This window comes from Mastomys coucha, unplaced genomic scaffold (assembly GCF_008632895.1).
Source record: "Mastomys coucha isolate ucsf_1 unplaced genomic scaffold, UCSF_Mcou_1 pScaffold11, whole genome shotgun sequence".
Lineage (NCBI taxonomy): Eukaryota > Metazoa > Chordata > Mammalia > Rodentia > Muridae > Mastomys > Mastomys coucha.
The window spans coordinates 20,721,713-20,738,338 of NW_022196893.1; the positions used below are offsets into that span (position 1 = coordinate 20,721,713).

The 16,626-nt window shown below is 38.1% G+C and overlaps 1 protein-coding gene and 1 long non-coding RNA gene across 2 annotated transcripts in view; one reads left to right on the forward strand and one right to left on the reverse strand.

Moving 5' to 3' along the window:
- Syt10 (synaptotagmin 10) overlaps positions 1–16,626 on the reverse strand; it is a 65,074-nt gene that overhangs the window by 27,903 nt on the left and 20,545 nt on the right. Inside the window, exon 3 of the mRNA XM_031353103.1 lies at positions 6,720–7,287. Within this exon, the coding sequence (XP_031208963.1) occupies positions 6,720–7,287 (568 nt within the window). The remainder of the gene's footprint in view (positions 1–6,719; positions 7,288–16,626) is intronic.
- On the forward strand, positions 7,088–9,288 carry LOC116078133. The gene is made up of 2 exons (XR_004113436.1): positions 7,088–7,261; positions 9,005–9,288. It is a non-coding gene; the product is annotated as an uncharacterized LOC116078133 (long non-coding RNA).

The window sequence follows — 16,626 nt, forward strand, 5'->3', positions numbered from 1 at the left end:
AAGAAAAAAACCCAGAGCCAGATGGGTTTAGTGCAGAATTCTTTAAGACCTTCAAAGAAGACCTAATACCAATAATCTTCAAACTATTCCACAAAATAGAAACAGAAGGAACACTACCCAATTCGTTCTATGAAGCCACAATTACTCTGATACCTAAACCACACAAAGACCCAACAAAGAAAGAGAAATTCAGACCAATTTCCCTCATGAATACTGATGCAAAAATACTCAATAAAATTCTGGTAAACCGAATCCAAGAACACATCAAAACAGTAATCCATCATGATCAATAGGCTTCATCCCAGGGATGCAGGGATGGTTGAATATATGGAAATCCATCAATGTAATATACTATATAAACAAACTAAAAGAAACCCCACATGATCATTCTATTAGATGCTGAGAAAGCATTTGACAAAATCCAATGCCCCTTCATGATAAAAGTCTTGGAAAGATCAGGAATTCAAGGCCCATACCTAAACATAGTAAAAGCAGTATAAAGCAAACCAGTAGCCAACATCAAACTTAATTGAGAGAAACTGGAAGCAATCCCACTAAAATCAGGGACTAGACAAGGCTGTCCACTCTCTCCCTACCTGTTCAATATAGTACTTGAAGTCCTAGCCAGAACAATTAGACAACAAAAGGTCAAAGGGATACAAATTGGAAAGGAAGAAGTCAAAATATCACTATTTGCAGATGATATGATTGTATATTTAAGTGATCCAGAAAATTCCAGCAGAGAACTCTTAAACCTAATAAACAACTTCAGCAAAGTGGCTGGATATAAAATTAACTCAAACAAATCAGTGGCCTTCCTCCACTCAAAGGATAAACAGGCTGAGAAAGAAATTAGGGAAACAACACCTTTCACAATAGTCACAAATACTATAAAATATTTTGGTGTGACTCTAAGCAAGTGAAAGATCTGTATGACAAGAACTTCAAGTCTCTGAAGAAAGAAAACAAAGAAGATCTCAGAAGATGGAGAGAACTCCCACACTCATGGATTGGTAGGATTAGTGTAATAAAAATATCTTGCCGAGAGCAATGTACAGATTCAATGCATTCCCTATCAAAATTCCAACTCAACTCTTCATAGAGTTAGAAAGGGCAATTTGCAAATTCATCTGGAATAACAAAAAACCCTGGACAGCCAAAACTATTCTCTACAATAAAAGAACCTCCAGGGAATCACCATCCCTGACTTCTAGCTGTACTACAAAGCAATCATCTTAAAAACTGCTTGATACTGGTACAGTGAAAGGCAAGTAAATCAGTGGTATAGAATTGAAGACCCAGAAATGAACCGATACACCTATGGTCACTTGATCTTTGACAAAGGAGCTAAAACCATCCCGTGGAAAAAAAGACAGCATTTTAAACAAATGGTGCTGGTTCAACTGGGGGTTAGTATGTAGAAGAATGCAAATTGATCCATACTTATCTCCTTGTACAAAGCTCAAGTCCAAATGGATCAAGAACCTCCACATAAAACCAGATACACTGAAGCTAATAGAAAGGAAAGTGGGGATGAGCCTTGAGCACATGGACACAGAGGAAATTTTCCTGAACAGAACACCAATGGCTTGTGCTGTAAGATCAAGAATCAACAAATTGGACCTCATAAAATTACAAAGCTTCTGTAAGGCAAAGGACATTGTCAATAGTGCAAAAGGGCAACCAACAGAGTGGGAAAAGATCTTTGCCAACCCTATATCCGATAGAGGGCTAATATCCAATATATACAAAGAACTCAAGAAGTTAGATTCCAGAGAATCAAATAACCCTATTAAAAATGGGGTACAGAGGTAAAGAAAGAATTCTCAACTGAGGAATACCAAATGGCTGAGAAGCACCTAAAGAAATGTTGAACATCCTTAGTCATGAGGGAAATGCAAATCAAACCAACCCTGATATTCCACCTCACACCAGTCAGAATTGCTAATATCAAAATCTCAGGTGACAGCAGATGCTGGAAAGGTTGTGGAGAAAGAGGAACACTCCTTCATTGCTGGTGGGATTGCAAGCTGGTAAACCACTCTGGAAATCAGTTTGGCAGTTCCTCAGGAAATTGGACGTAGTGCTACCAGAGGACCCAGCAATACCACTCCTAGGCATATACCTAGAAGATGCTCCAACATGTAATAAGGACACATGCTCCACTATGTGTGTTCATAGCTGCCTTATTTATAATAACCAGAAGCTGGAAAGAACCCAGATGTCTTTCAGTAGAGGAATGGATACAGAAAATGTGATACATTTGCACAATAGAGTACTACCCAGCTGTTAAAAGTTATGAATACGCCGGGCGGTGGTGGCGCACACCTTTAATCCCAGCACTTGGGAGGCAGAGGCAGGTGGATTTGCGAGTTCGAGGCCAGCCTGGTTTACAAAGTGAGTTCCAGGACAGCCAGGGCTATAGAGAGAAACCCTGTCTCGAAAAACCAAAAAAAAAAAAAAAAAAAAAAAAAAAAAAAAAAAAAAAAAAGTTATGAATTCATGAAATTCTTAGGTAAATGGATGGAACTACGAAATATCATCCTGAGTGAGGTAACCCAATCACAAAAGAACACACATGGCATGCACTCATCGATAAGTGAATATTAGCCCAGAAGTTCAGTATAACCAAGACAATTCACAGACCACATGAAGCTCAAGAAGAAGGAAGACCACAGTGTGGATACTTCAGTCCTTTTTAGAAGGGGAATCAAAATACCCATGATAGGAAATACAGAGACAAAGTTTGGGGCAGAAACTGAAGAAAAGGCCATCCAGTGACTGTCCTACCTAGGGATCCATCCCATATACAGTTACCCAATCCAGACACTATTGTGGATGCCAACAAGTGCTTACTGACAGGAGCCTGATATAGCTATCTCCTGAGAGGCTCTGCCAGTGCCTGACTAATAAAGAAGTGTGTGCTCACAGTCATCCATTGGACTGAGCACAAAGTTCCCAATGGAGGAGCTAGTGAAAGGACCCAAGGAGCTGAAGGGGTTTGCAGCCCCATAGGAGGAAGGAACAACAATATGAACCAACCAGTACCCCCAGACCTCCCAGGATCTAAACTACCAACCAAAGAGTACACATGGAGGGACCCATGGCTCCAGCTGCCTATGTAGCAGAGGATGGCCTTTGGGACATCAATGAGAGGAGAGGCCCTCAGTCTCATGAAGGCTTGATGCCCCAGTGTAGAAGAATGCTAGGAGAAGTCAGTGGGAGCGGGTGGGTTAGTGAGCCGGGGGTGGGGTGGGAAAAGGTGGTTTACAGAGGAGATAAAATTTGCCATGTAAATAAAGAAAACATCTAATAAAACAAACAAACAAAGTAAACAAAGAAATCACAGATTATTTTTTATAATCATCCATATAGTTCATAACACTTTGACAGTAAGTAGTAATCTTCATCAAATTCTATATAACTCTATATAAATGTGGAGTTACTTTCTTCTGTCACAAAAATGGTCACCTAAGGCATACTGTGCTCTTCAGTGTCAGCAACTTTTCTGTTTTAGTTAAGAAGCGACGACCAGATTGCTTTATGTATGATAGGTAGTCGATATGATCATCTGTAAAATGAAAACATTTTTTATACATAACAAATATATACTCCTGATGTTTTCTTTGCTATTTAATAACAAACTCTAAGAGAAAAAAGTGACAATTCCTTATATTAATCCATGTCATTCTCTCTGAAGACACTCATCAATCTTGGTTTATTTTCCTTTCCTAGTGCCATTTTCTCTTCAAGTCTCAAAGAACTCTTCAGAATTCTGTTGCCATCCCGGGGTGATTTTAAATAAAATATACACTTCAACTGGGTGTGGGTAGAAGATTGCTTTATTCCTTTATTTATCTCTTATTTTAGGTTTCTTCCTTGACCCAAACTGGTGTTTTACTATTATTTAGCTCTACTTTAAAATTAAATATGAACTTGGACAGAGGAAGTTTCTGGTGACTATTAATGTAATAAGAATAAAGTTATTTGTATCTCAGGCTTCAGAGAAGAAAAATTATTTCCTGGAATGGACTATCTTAGTTTTTTTAGGAAAGATTTTAGAAAGGTCTTTAGATATATGAGGAAGAATGCTCTAGAGACACTCTGATGGATGTGTCTCCTAACACAGTGATCATGGGCCCTTTACTTAAGCATTTGCTCATCTTATTGACTCCTTCATATCTAATTTGCATGTTTTCTCACCTTTCCAAGCTTCTATAGAACATGGGTGATGGGACTCTGTTGGATTCCTATTTCTTTCCTTTTAATTTCCTTCTTTCTAGAAAACCCTACAATTGCAATTTGAATTCATAGATGTATGGCTAGGAATAGAATATTTTTTGAAGCAGATTTTGATCTGAATTAATATTTGCTTTTTATTAAAAAAGCAATATAAATAAAAAGCGTAAAATTGTTTCATGAACAGCTATGGTGGAACATACATGTACTGCCAGAACTTGGAAGGCAAAGGCAGGAGATCATGACTGCAAAGCCAGCCTGGGTTTCACAGTGAGTTTATTAGAATAATATAACAAGATATAATATATAGAAACAATACATTAAATATATAAACTAATAGTTTTGAGAATTTGTTAAATAACTGTATTGTTTGTGTCAAAAATTCAGGATCCTGTAAGCATTGCCTACTTTTTAAAGTACCTATTCATATACAAAAACTTGTAATTAATCATAGCAAAAAAGTCCACTATGAGGCTCTTGGAAAAGGTACTAAGCTTACATTTCACTTGTGGGTTTCTTAATGAACTGAACTGAACCTGAACATATAAACAGAACATGCTTCCAACAGTATTCTAGAAATGGGTCGAGTTAACCAAACATTGGTACTCTGCAAACATTTGCTGACCAAATAGCAACCCATGATAGAAGACTTCAGAGTCAAAGGAATAACTTTGCAAGTACAACTCAACAATCACCATCTACATTTGCAGAATTCTAACCATCAGAGCTTTCAAACTTGTGGCTACTGTTAAGAGTGCCTGTGTGAGCATAGTATGAGCAAACTTTTTAAAATGTTGAAGTCAAAGACTGTGATGTACCAGCCTGTGAGTCAGAATCCCACTCCCAATTTCCCTTTGTTTCTTTTTTTATTTATTAAAGATTTATCTATTTTACATATGTGAGTACACTGTTGCTGTCTTCAGACACACCTAAGAGGGATCCCCCATTACAGATGGTTGTGAGCCACCATGTGGTTGCAGGGAATTGAACTCGGAACCTCTGGAAGAGCAGTCAGCACTCTTAACCACTGAACGGTCTTCCCAGCCCTTCCCTTTGTTTCTTAAAGAATATTTTGAAACAATGAACCCCAATGACTGAAAATGTGACAATGTTGCAACATTGCACTTCCCACACAATCTGTAACAATAACAATTACTTCAAACACTGCCTCAGGAAAATACCAATAGAAAGAAAGCCACGGAAGGAGTTATTTTTGATTTATAAATTTTTTTTTCTTTTAAAAAATAAACTGTTGTCTCTATTCAACATCAATTTTAGTAAAATGTTAAGACAAACTGATAAAGTGTATCAATACAACTCGATGGCAAGAAAGAAAAATGGTCCCACTTTAAAATTAACAAATCAAAACAAGTTAGTAATCGAACCCAAGAGCAAGTCCTCTTCCGTAATTCTGTGGCAGGCAGACAGCCTTATACAAGTGAACTGAGAGAACTCACTTTTTCTTTTAAAAGAAAAGTTATGCTTCACCTAAGAAAACAGTTAAGTAAACGGATAACATATTTCAATACTGTGCATTTTGGCCAACATGCGGTAAAGCCACTTACAGTATGAGCCTGGGAATATGAATTAGATCCATGGACCCCATGTAGGGGTAGAAAAAAAATCAGACTCCACAGAATTGTCCTCTGACCTCTGTACGTGCCTGTTGTGGTACATGTACATACTCTGCATGCATGTGTGGGCACACACACACAGACACACAGACACACACACACACATTCAGACACACTCACAAACACACTAATAATTTGAAAATTCAAAACAATAAAGGTCATGCATTGAGATAAATTATCATGGAACAAAATCAATGTCAAAATAAAAATTCAGTGTAATCATAATTATTTTAATGCATTCAGAGCAGAAACAAGAAATCAAAACATTTACATAATTGGCAGCATTGTTTGACTACTTTATTTCTATTCTGTTTTTACTGCTTTCCAAAGTTTCAATACTATATCATTTTGTAATTGAAAAAAATACATATTATAAAAATAATTCTAACATGGAGAACTATCTTTCGATCCTTTAGCACCCATATACTGTAACCATGTACATTCCATGGAGGCTTCTAAAGTCAGGGGCTCTTTCAGATCAAACCACGATGTATCAGCGTACAGTTCAGGTTTGACCTGTGAAATAAAATCACTTTGAATAATGAAATTCAGCATCGCTCATGGAGAAACTGGCACTGGGAACAGGTTACAAGTAAGTATTTTGTAGAAAAGGAGCCTCTCCATGTGGAGTAGCATGTAAAAGTTACTTTGCTGTCCCTGCACCCGCCAATGTTACTGATGGCATTAGGTGCCCAAGTTATATTGCTATGAAATCAAATACTACCTTTGTAGAAACTTGGAGGTTAAGTTCTACGGCTCTATAGAATTTATTCTAATAATGTGGGCAGTGATTGGTCTTAAATATCACCAGCGGTCAAAAGAGGAGTTGGAAGGTTTATTACTTACTGTGGTAGCACAGTGGATATCTTTCCATACTGTGGCTTCCCGGGAGAGATCAGAGACTTCAAATAAATTATCAAGAATCACTTCCCCAATCATGTCGTGCCTGGAAAATCTGTCAAAATCATATATACTAAAGTGTAGTTTGCGGTTGCTTAGCTGATCATAAACCACCGGAAACTGAAATAGCTCATCAAACAGAGGGTTTAAAGTCTTCCGGTGGACGCGGGTCTGAAATTTCTTCTTCCTGTCCGGAAGAAGATAGATCTTCACATAAGGATCTGAAGTTCCCGTGAGATCTTTAGCTGGGAGATCTAAAGCTTTGATAATTTTAACAACTAGGAGTTCATTTTCGTAATCGTACTGGAGCGCAAAGTTAAGTTTCCCACAGGTTTTGACGTCATCTTTTCTGTTGCCCTCGGAGTCAACTGATTTCTGCTTATAGAGTTCTGGTTTTATCCTCCCGATACTGGTTCTTGTTTCTCCTCTTTGTAAGACAGGTTCAGTGCCCATGCTAAAGTCGACACTGGAGACGTTCATTTGCCTTGGTAGGTGTCTCCTGAAGGAATTGTGGCTGCACACACATACACAAAATCATTTAGGTTAGTCACTTCTGAGGTAGTTTGGAACCGATATATATACCCTCCCCACCCACCAGGATCAGGAGAGAAATGTCATTGTCCTTGTGCAGGATTATTATGCTTATGTCTGTGTCAGCACTGCCTCACACTCAAATGATGCAAAGAGAGCTACCTTGAAAAACCAGAACGACAGTTGTCAAAGAAAAAGTCTAAAAATTGATCATTGAAATGCACAAATGTTCAGTGCATAGAGGTTTTGCTGTCTTCCCCCCATAAACACATCATTAAACACCGTGGTGGAGAAGCAGGAGTCTCAACAAACTTCTCCCAAACTTAAGCAAATCCATCATTTTCCCCTGTTGCTGCCAGAGCTTCTCCCCGTCCTAAAATCTCTAACAGCATTAAACAATGTGTTGTATTAAGAAACCGTGGAAAGATTCATAATGCTTTACATAACATTTTACTTAAATGCTATACATAACCTACTAAACTTCAAAGCTTACTTGGTTGCTTTGGTATCTTAAGGTATATTTTTGGAGAGTTCCTCCCACTTCTTTCAATAGCTATCTAAATCAGAAATGGAATAAGAATGCTGAATTTATAAGCCAAATTATAACTGTTCCATGGTATAAAATATCTAATTAAGTATATTATCAAAGGATATTTTGTAATACATAGCCAATATCTATAAATGTATTAAAACAGTAACATAAATATTGTAACAATTTATTCTATATTATATAATAATGACTAAATCAAATTTTTACCCTAATTGAAAAATTATTTTTATAGAATAATTTTATATTATTTCTATAGATATCTTAAGTCTGATAAAAATGGCTACAAATTAAAACTATAGTTAATTTAAAACTCACTATTTTAGATTCTGTAACTGAATATATAACATATATATGAAATTCTCTACTAAAACTTCAGGACTGTAAATCTTGAAGCACTCTGTCTTCTTAGACCTATTCCATTATAATTTATTAGACATACAATGTAATGAATATTGACCTTAAACCTATTGCAAAATAAAAGACCAGCAGCCTAAGTCATATTCAGAATAAGGCCAGAGATAATTTATAGAATAGGAGGGAAAGTTTTCTATAGGCACTATTATTGTTCTGAAGCATTAAAGTGACCCACTATAATCTAATTCACAAGCAGAGTGCTAATCACTACCTAACGGGGCAAGCCTCAGCTTCTTGAGAAGGCTCATTAAGCAACAATAGATACTTTTATTAAAATCAATTCACTTGTCCAACAATTTTGATTCATATGAACAGAACCTGAAAGAAGTTAATTACTGAATGTCCTAAGCTTATTTTATATTTTGAAAGACTTTCAAATATAATATTTTAATCCTTTTTTTCCTCTCAAAACGTAGACGTGTCTTCTTTGTGCCTTGGAATGTGATGTTCATGGTCATGAAGCCTCTGATTGGACTCATGTCTATGGAGCCCCTTCTAATGCAATAAAAACTGTAGTGTTACATTTTTATTCAAGGAGCAGTACTACAATTACAGGGTAAATGGTGCACATTCTAAGTCAGTTTAGCTATCTGGTTAACAAAAGCATTCATGGCTACAATGTTGAACTGTCACCATGACAACACAGAGCTTCTCCCTCTGCCCCCATTTCTCTTGAAATGACTAGCAAGTGTTCAAACACTGAAAATCTGAACCACTGCATCTTTTTACCCTTCAGACTTTTGGAGACCCATACAAGTGCTCTGGAAGAAGTGCAGGGCCTTAAAGGACTACAACTGGACCTTGGTTGTCTTACATAGAGGCTAACGGCATAAGTCACCTAGTGTACGGATGTCCTCTACACTTTACTGCTGGATAGAAACCTGTCCCAGGCTTCTCGTGTGATTGTTGGTACTTTCTTTATATTCCTTATTCCACTGTGTATTCCATTGTTCTTGTCTGCCTTTACCACATTATACAGTTCATAAATAAATGCCACGTCACTGAGTTGTCAACTAAGCACTTTATTGCAGTCTCCAGTTACTAGCCCTGTGTTGATAGTCAAATCACTCCCTTGAAACTCTATATTAGTCTCCGGGTTCCTTAACACTTCGGAAACTTCCATTCTAAGTGCCACTCTATACATGTTTCTTCCCAGAGTTGGATCTCTAAGTTCAATGAACTACTCCCCTCCAGGGATGTTTTATATCTTAGTCACCATTATGCAAACAGTTTGATTCTGTCTCACGATTAGCTGGAAACTATTCCACAGCTTCAACTTTGAGCACAAGTCTGATCAATATCTCCTACCTTTCTATGTTCTTTCGAGACAGACTGAACACTTGTCATCACATAGAGAGATTTAGTGATGTAGAATCGGAAAGGAGCATTTGTTATGAAGGGAAACAAGACTTAGCAACAGGGGGCAATAGGGTACAGCATGAAGGGGTTGTCTGTTGTCTGTTACTGTGATAAAATATGGGGAGAAAAGGGTTTGTTTCATCTTAACTTCTCAGGAACACTCCATTACCGAGGGAATCCAGGGCAGAAATTCAAGGCAGGAACCTGGAGGCAGGACTGGAAGCAGAAGCTATGGCGGAATGCCGTTCACCAGCTTGCCCCTATGGATTGCTCACTTTTTAACTCAACCCAGGACTACCTTCCCAGGAGCTGCATTCCCTAGAAAGCCTAGACCCTACCACGCTGATCATTAATCAAGAAAATTCCTTAGACTTGTTGAAGATGGTCTGGATGGAGTCATTTGAAGAACTGAAGTTCCTCTTCCAAGATAATGCTAATTTGTGTCAAGTTTACAAAAAACAACCATGACATGTGGCTCCTTGTTAACTTGGCACACAAATACATCGACATTCTATGGTAAACATTCCTTTCTTGTTCAACCCTATGATCTCATATTAATGCTAATATCACAACATAAAGCACACATAGAATTAGAAGTCCCACAGTATTTAAAAATTTAAAACATTTTAAAAGTTTGATCTCATTAAAATGTCTAAAATCTCTCAATTGTGGGCTCCTGTAAAATAAAAAATAAGTTACATTTTTTTTATTCCAAGAATGAATAACCAGGAGATAACCACAATAAAATCAAACCAAACCAAAATTCAAGTTCATAGGTATGAATAGAAGTTCAAAACTCAAAGGAAAGCCTTACAGGTAGAATGAGTCAAGCAGAAGAGACTATCAGGACTCGAAGATAAAGATAAAAGATAACGATCCAGGCTGAATAAGCGATGACTAGGAAAAAAGATCAAATCACTAAGAAGAAACATATGGAAAGGTAGGATTCCATAAAAAGACCAAAGCGTTGGCTTACAGACATAGATGAGGGAGAAGAAACTCAAGCCAACTGCATAGAGCATAACCTCAACAATGTCATAGAAGAAAACTTCCCCAAACTAAGGAAAAACATACATATAAAGATAGAAGAAGCACACAAAACACTAAATAGACAAAACCAGGAAAAAAATCCTTGTGGTCTATCATAGTTAAAATGCTAAGTATACAGAACAAAAGAAATGGGCACTGAAAGGTGCAAGAGAGAAAATACGAGTCACGTGTAAAGGAAAACTCATCAGAATCACGGAGGGTTTCCCAATGGAAACTTTGAAACAGGAAGAGTCTGGAGCAATGCATTCCAAGATCCGAAAGACCATGATGGCCAAGCTTGATTAATATATCTAGCAACATTATCCCTCATCATTGAAGGAGAAAGAAAAACTTTCCATAATAGAAACAACTTAAAAATTATTTATATACAACAGGAAAAACCTAAAGATAAGACAGGAAACAATATTTCAGACTTAAAAGAGGAATGTACATAACAGATATTGTGGAAAGAAATATAAAATTGTATTTATTAAAACACAAAATATCACTAAAAGCAAAAACAACACTACCAAAACCCAATAATATGATGATTACAATTAATACACACACTTCAGTAATAACTTTAAATATTAATGGTCTCAATTTTCCTATCAAAAGATACAAGCTATATATTACAGAGCCATAGTAATGAAGCAATATGTTACTGGCACAAAAACAGACACATGGATCAAAGGAATGAAATTGAAGACCTAAACATGATTACAGATAACCTCAGGCACTTATTATTTGACAAAATCCCTAAAACATAAGGCAAGGAAGAGAATATATCTTCAACAAATGGTTCTACAGAAACTGGATGTTCACATGCCAAAGAATGAAATTAGACTTATATCTCTCAACTTGCACAAAACTAGCTGCAAATGCATCAAAGACCCAAATGTCGAGCCTGTAACACTGGAACTATTAGAAGAAACCATAGGCAGTGCCTATATGACATAGGTGTAGAAAAAGACATTATAAATAGCGTCCACATTTTACCCAAGATATAAGGTCAAAAATTAACAAGTTGGACTTTATAAAACTAAAATGCTTTTGCACAGCTTTAAAAAATCAACTAGGTGAAGATGATGTACACCAAATGAAAGAGCAACATATCTGACAAAATATTAACTTCCAGAATATACAGAGGACACACACACACACAGAAAGAGAGAGAGAGATAGAGAGAGAGACAGGGAGAGAGAGAGAGAGAGAGAGAGAGAGAGAGAGAGAGAGAGAGAGAGAGAGAGAGACAGACAGACAGACAGACAGACAGACAGACAGACAGACAGAGACAGCACACACACAGAGATGTCAGGGTGTAGAGAGAACAGATGAACCATTCAGAAAATGGACCTGGGACATGAATATAGAGTTCTCAAAAGAAGAAAGAAGAGAAGGAAGAAGGAGAAGGGAGGGAGGAGGATGAGTAGGAGGAAGAAAGAGGAGAGAAAGAAGGAGAAGGGGGGAGGAGGGAGGAGGATGAGTAGGAGGGAAGAGGATAAGTAGGAGGAAGGAAGAGGAGAGGAAGAAGAAGAAAAGGAAGAACTAAACTAATTAAGGAAATGAAAATTCAAAATAACTTTGAGATTTCATTTCCCCCAGATCAACAAAGTAACTGACAATGAATACTAGAAGGGATGTTGTAGCGAGGGAGACAGAGGCGATGAAAATGACCCTCCTTCACTGTTGTGGGGGGTGTTGTAAACTGGTCCCACCACTCTGGAAATCAGTGTGGAAAATTCTCAAAAAAGCTAAAAACAAACCTACTACATGACCCAACTCTACCACTCATTGTGTAAAGGATCTGGCATTCTACTCCACAGATACTTGCTCAGCCATGTCAACTGATGTTCTCTCTATTCACAATAGCTAGGAAATGGAAACAATCTAAATGTCTTTCAGCAGACAAATGGATTATGAAAATGTGGTGCACATACATTATGGAATATTATTCAGCTACCATGAGACCACGGTAAAATGAGACCAGGACATTTTCTGGTAAATGGATGGAACTAGAAAAATGGTGGTGTTGAGTGAGTTAATTCAGAAAGACAAATACTGCACGTTCTAGCTCATCTGAGGCTCCCAACGCCAACTCTTCAGATGTGAGAATATATCCTGGAGTAACTACAAAACCCAGGAATGTAAAAAAGGGACCATTTCCAGGGTGCAGATGCAATAAAAAACAGGATACAAGTGATCTGAAGGGGGATGGGAAGATGGGTGGGGCTCTAACTCAGGAGGAAGAAAGAGATAAAGAAGGTGGAGGAGAGAAAAAGAGTAACGAAGTCTGAAAAAGTCATAAAGAACAACACAATTCTCATCTACCTAAAAATACTTATAGTGAGGTATGAGTCTCACAAGTAAGCCAGTGCATCATACATTAAATTAAAATTTCCTGTCTTGGCTGACAACACTCTTTCTAAGAACCAAAGACTATCTAATAGAAGCCTCAACACTTGTCATAAGAACCCCTCTTTTTGAGTCAGGGTAGTCCAATAGATTCCTAAAACATTGTATAACATGGTATGAACTCTCTGAAAAGTGGATATTAGCCCAGAAAATTGGAATACACAAAGTACAATCCACAAACCACAAGAAACTCAAGAAGAAGGAAGACCAAAATGTGGATACTTCATTTCTTCTTAAAAGGGGGAACAAAATACCCATGGAAGGAGTTGCAGAGACTAACTATGGAGCAGAGACTGAAGGAGGGACACTCCATCCTGATATAGCTGTCTCCTGAGAGGCTCTGACTGTACCCGACTAATACAGAAGTAGAGGCTCACAGCCATCCATTGAACTGAGCAAAGGGCCCCTAATGAAGGAACTAGAGAAAGAACCCAAGGAGCTTCTGCAGGGTTTGCAGCCCCTTAGGACGAACAACAATATGAACTAACTAGTACCCTCAGAGCTCCCAGGGACTAAACCACCAACCAAAGAGTACATATGGTGGGACTCATGGCTCCAGCAGCATATGTATAGCAGAGGATGGCCAAGTCAGTCATCAATGGGAGGAGAGGCCCTTGGCCCTGTGAAGGTTCTATGCCCCAGTGTAGGGGAATGCCAGAGCCAGTAAGCAGGAGAGGGTGAGGTGGTGAGCAGGGGGAGAGGGGAGGGAACAGGGGTTTGTTTTTGTTGTTGTTGTTGATTTTTTTAAAATTTTTTTTCTGAGGGGAAACTGGGAAAGGAGATATCATATGACATGTAAATAAAGAAAATATCTAATTAAAAAAAGAGAAAAAAAACCATTGTAGAATACTGTTATTACCTTTGGCTGTCCTTCTACCAGCACCCCAGTGGAAGGTAAGTCCTTATTGCAGAAGACACCATGCACTTGAGACACAGAGTCCAGAAGCCTTGAGGCGGATCTGATGTGAATGTCCTCCCTGAGCACTGGCTGTTATGGTACTGTACATTCCCATGCAAGCTTCCAAAGGGAGAAAGCAACCAATGGACCTACCCAGCGATGGCATTTGTGAACCACAACAATGACTGGCGTGGCATGACAACTCTAAGGGTTCGTGAGGGCAATCTCCTTGAGGTGATCAACAGTTCTCCAAGACTTGAGACCCACTCAGCACGTGGCAAACCGTGCCTGGTACAGGAAACCTAGCTATACCTACTCAGGACTAGTGAAGTCATAAGTCTTAGAGATCCTGTAACTACATTAGTCAACCAGCAAAATCACTCACTAGTTTCTAAACATTTGTCCTTATACCCACAGGGGTTCTCACCCCTCATCAGGAAAGCCTCTCTTGTAATAGAGGGAGACCATTACAGAGACCCACAACCAACCGAAATGCGTCGATGTGGGGCCCAGTCACAAATGATGCGTCTACAAAACATGCCTACACTCAAAGCCCAGGGAACACTGAGGAAGAGGTGGCAGAGAGATGGTGAGATCAGAGAGTGTGTTGTATGACTGTGTCTCCTAGAAATGCCAGAAGCTACAACCCATAAGGTCTCACCAACATGACGGCCTAAACATGAGCTGAGAGCAACAAGAGACATGTCAAGGTGGATGGGAGAAGCCCAGTGGGCCTCAGTCTGACACAGAGAGCTACAGGCTATTAGGGAATGCTCAGAGTGAAGCAAGTTATCTATCCCAGAGAAGCAAACACCAACTGCTTATCCAATACCAAATGGTCAGCCATGAAAACATGTAACATTACATAGACTAAGCAGGCTGTGTTTCTGTTTAGGAACATCCATGAACACAGAGCAGGTAGAGGGAGATAGCAGGGTTTAGATGGAAGAAGAGGAAGAGTAAATGACACAATCACATTAAACAGTCAGAAGAACTTTTTAAAATTTATCAATAACCTAAAACGATATAACAAATCTGACTAAGTTTATATTATTTCTAGAATCTTGAGAAGTTTTCTGACCGAATGCATTCTGGGCTTAAATTTCTGTACTCTGTGTGGCGGTTTAGACTTTTCCTTACATTGCAACACTCTTTTGACCATCACACACCCATCTCCTGGGTGAGCTGAGCTAGGTTCTGAAGAGGAGTTGAAATTCTGAGCTGAGCTGCTGAGGCACCCTCTGCCCTCCTTGTGTTTTAGCACTTGGTCTATTGGAATTATCTGCTGTCTCTCTTGTCTGCCATTCTTCAGTATTTTATTAGACTGTGACATTCATAATATCAAAATTATTATTCATCTTCTTATAATTTTAATTAAAAACATTATGGGACCATACTCATGTCTGTTCATATAAGTGATTTATGATGGGGTCCTTGTGACAAGTACCATGAGACTTTCAGGACTTATTTACATCATATAGAAAAAGTATCCAGTCAACCTAAAATTATATACATTTCTATCTCCATCTATCTATCTATCTATCTATCTATCTATCTATCTATCTATCTATCTATCTATCCTGTATCTCTCTTTTCTTTTCTTCTTTATCTCTCCACAGACACAGACACAGACACAGACACACACACACACACACACACAAACACACACACACACACACACACATACACTCACACTGCTAGTGCCAGAAAGCTAAAATAGTTTCACACTTGAGGAATTTGTTCTCTGATTGTTGTGTTAGGTATACCCTTGCTCAAAGGAGGCATATTACTTGAGAAAAACAGCATGTGCACATATCAAATACACCCCTTTGTAAAGAGAGCACACACATGCACAGACTTCATTACCACATGCCTCATGAACTTTCAGCTCAAGAGATTGACTTTTGTCTATGGTTCTGGACAAATATTGCTTCTTGATATCCTAGCTAGATACATATTTTTTCAAATGCTCCCTTTATTATTGTTTTATCGTCTTTCTTATTCCTTACTGTGGCCTGGGATAAAGGATTTCAGTTTCTGTTGTCTTTTGAAAGGAATTTAATTTACCTAAAAAACCTTACAGTAAATAAAATTAGTCAGGACTTACAGTTTTGCATAATTGTCAATTTCCCCTATAACAAGGTACATTGAACTATTCCTTGTGAAATTGTGCATGGCCATTTCATGAATTGTTTTTTAGTCAGTCATAGTTAATTCCATCAGAATATGTAGCCATTGTTCATCTTACACACATTTCCTTGCTTTTATTCATGTTCAATTAGATCTCTCATACTTTCTCATCATTTCATGAGTCCTTAGAATCCTCAGACAGTGATGAACCTATGTAATTCTGCATCTTCAATTAATTATTTTGCCAGCGACTGTTCATTTCATCTTCACACCATTAATGAATGAACAGAAAATTGGCTTTCCTACTCATCTGGTGAATATATTACCACCACCCTCCTTCTAACATGAGCACCGTGTCCCCTTAGCACCTGGTGTCTAGCAGAAAATACTGAAATGGAGCAATGATCAATCAATCAAAAACATCCTCTGACAATTACTGTGTCTCCCTACACAGTGCTGGAAGATAGGAGGGCATAAAAGAAAATTATGCATCCTTATAGTTTGAGAATTTAATGTTTGAAAACCAG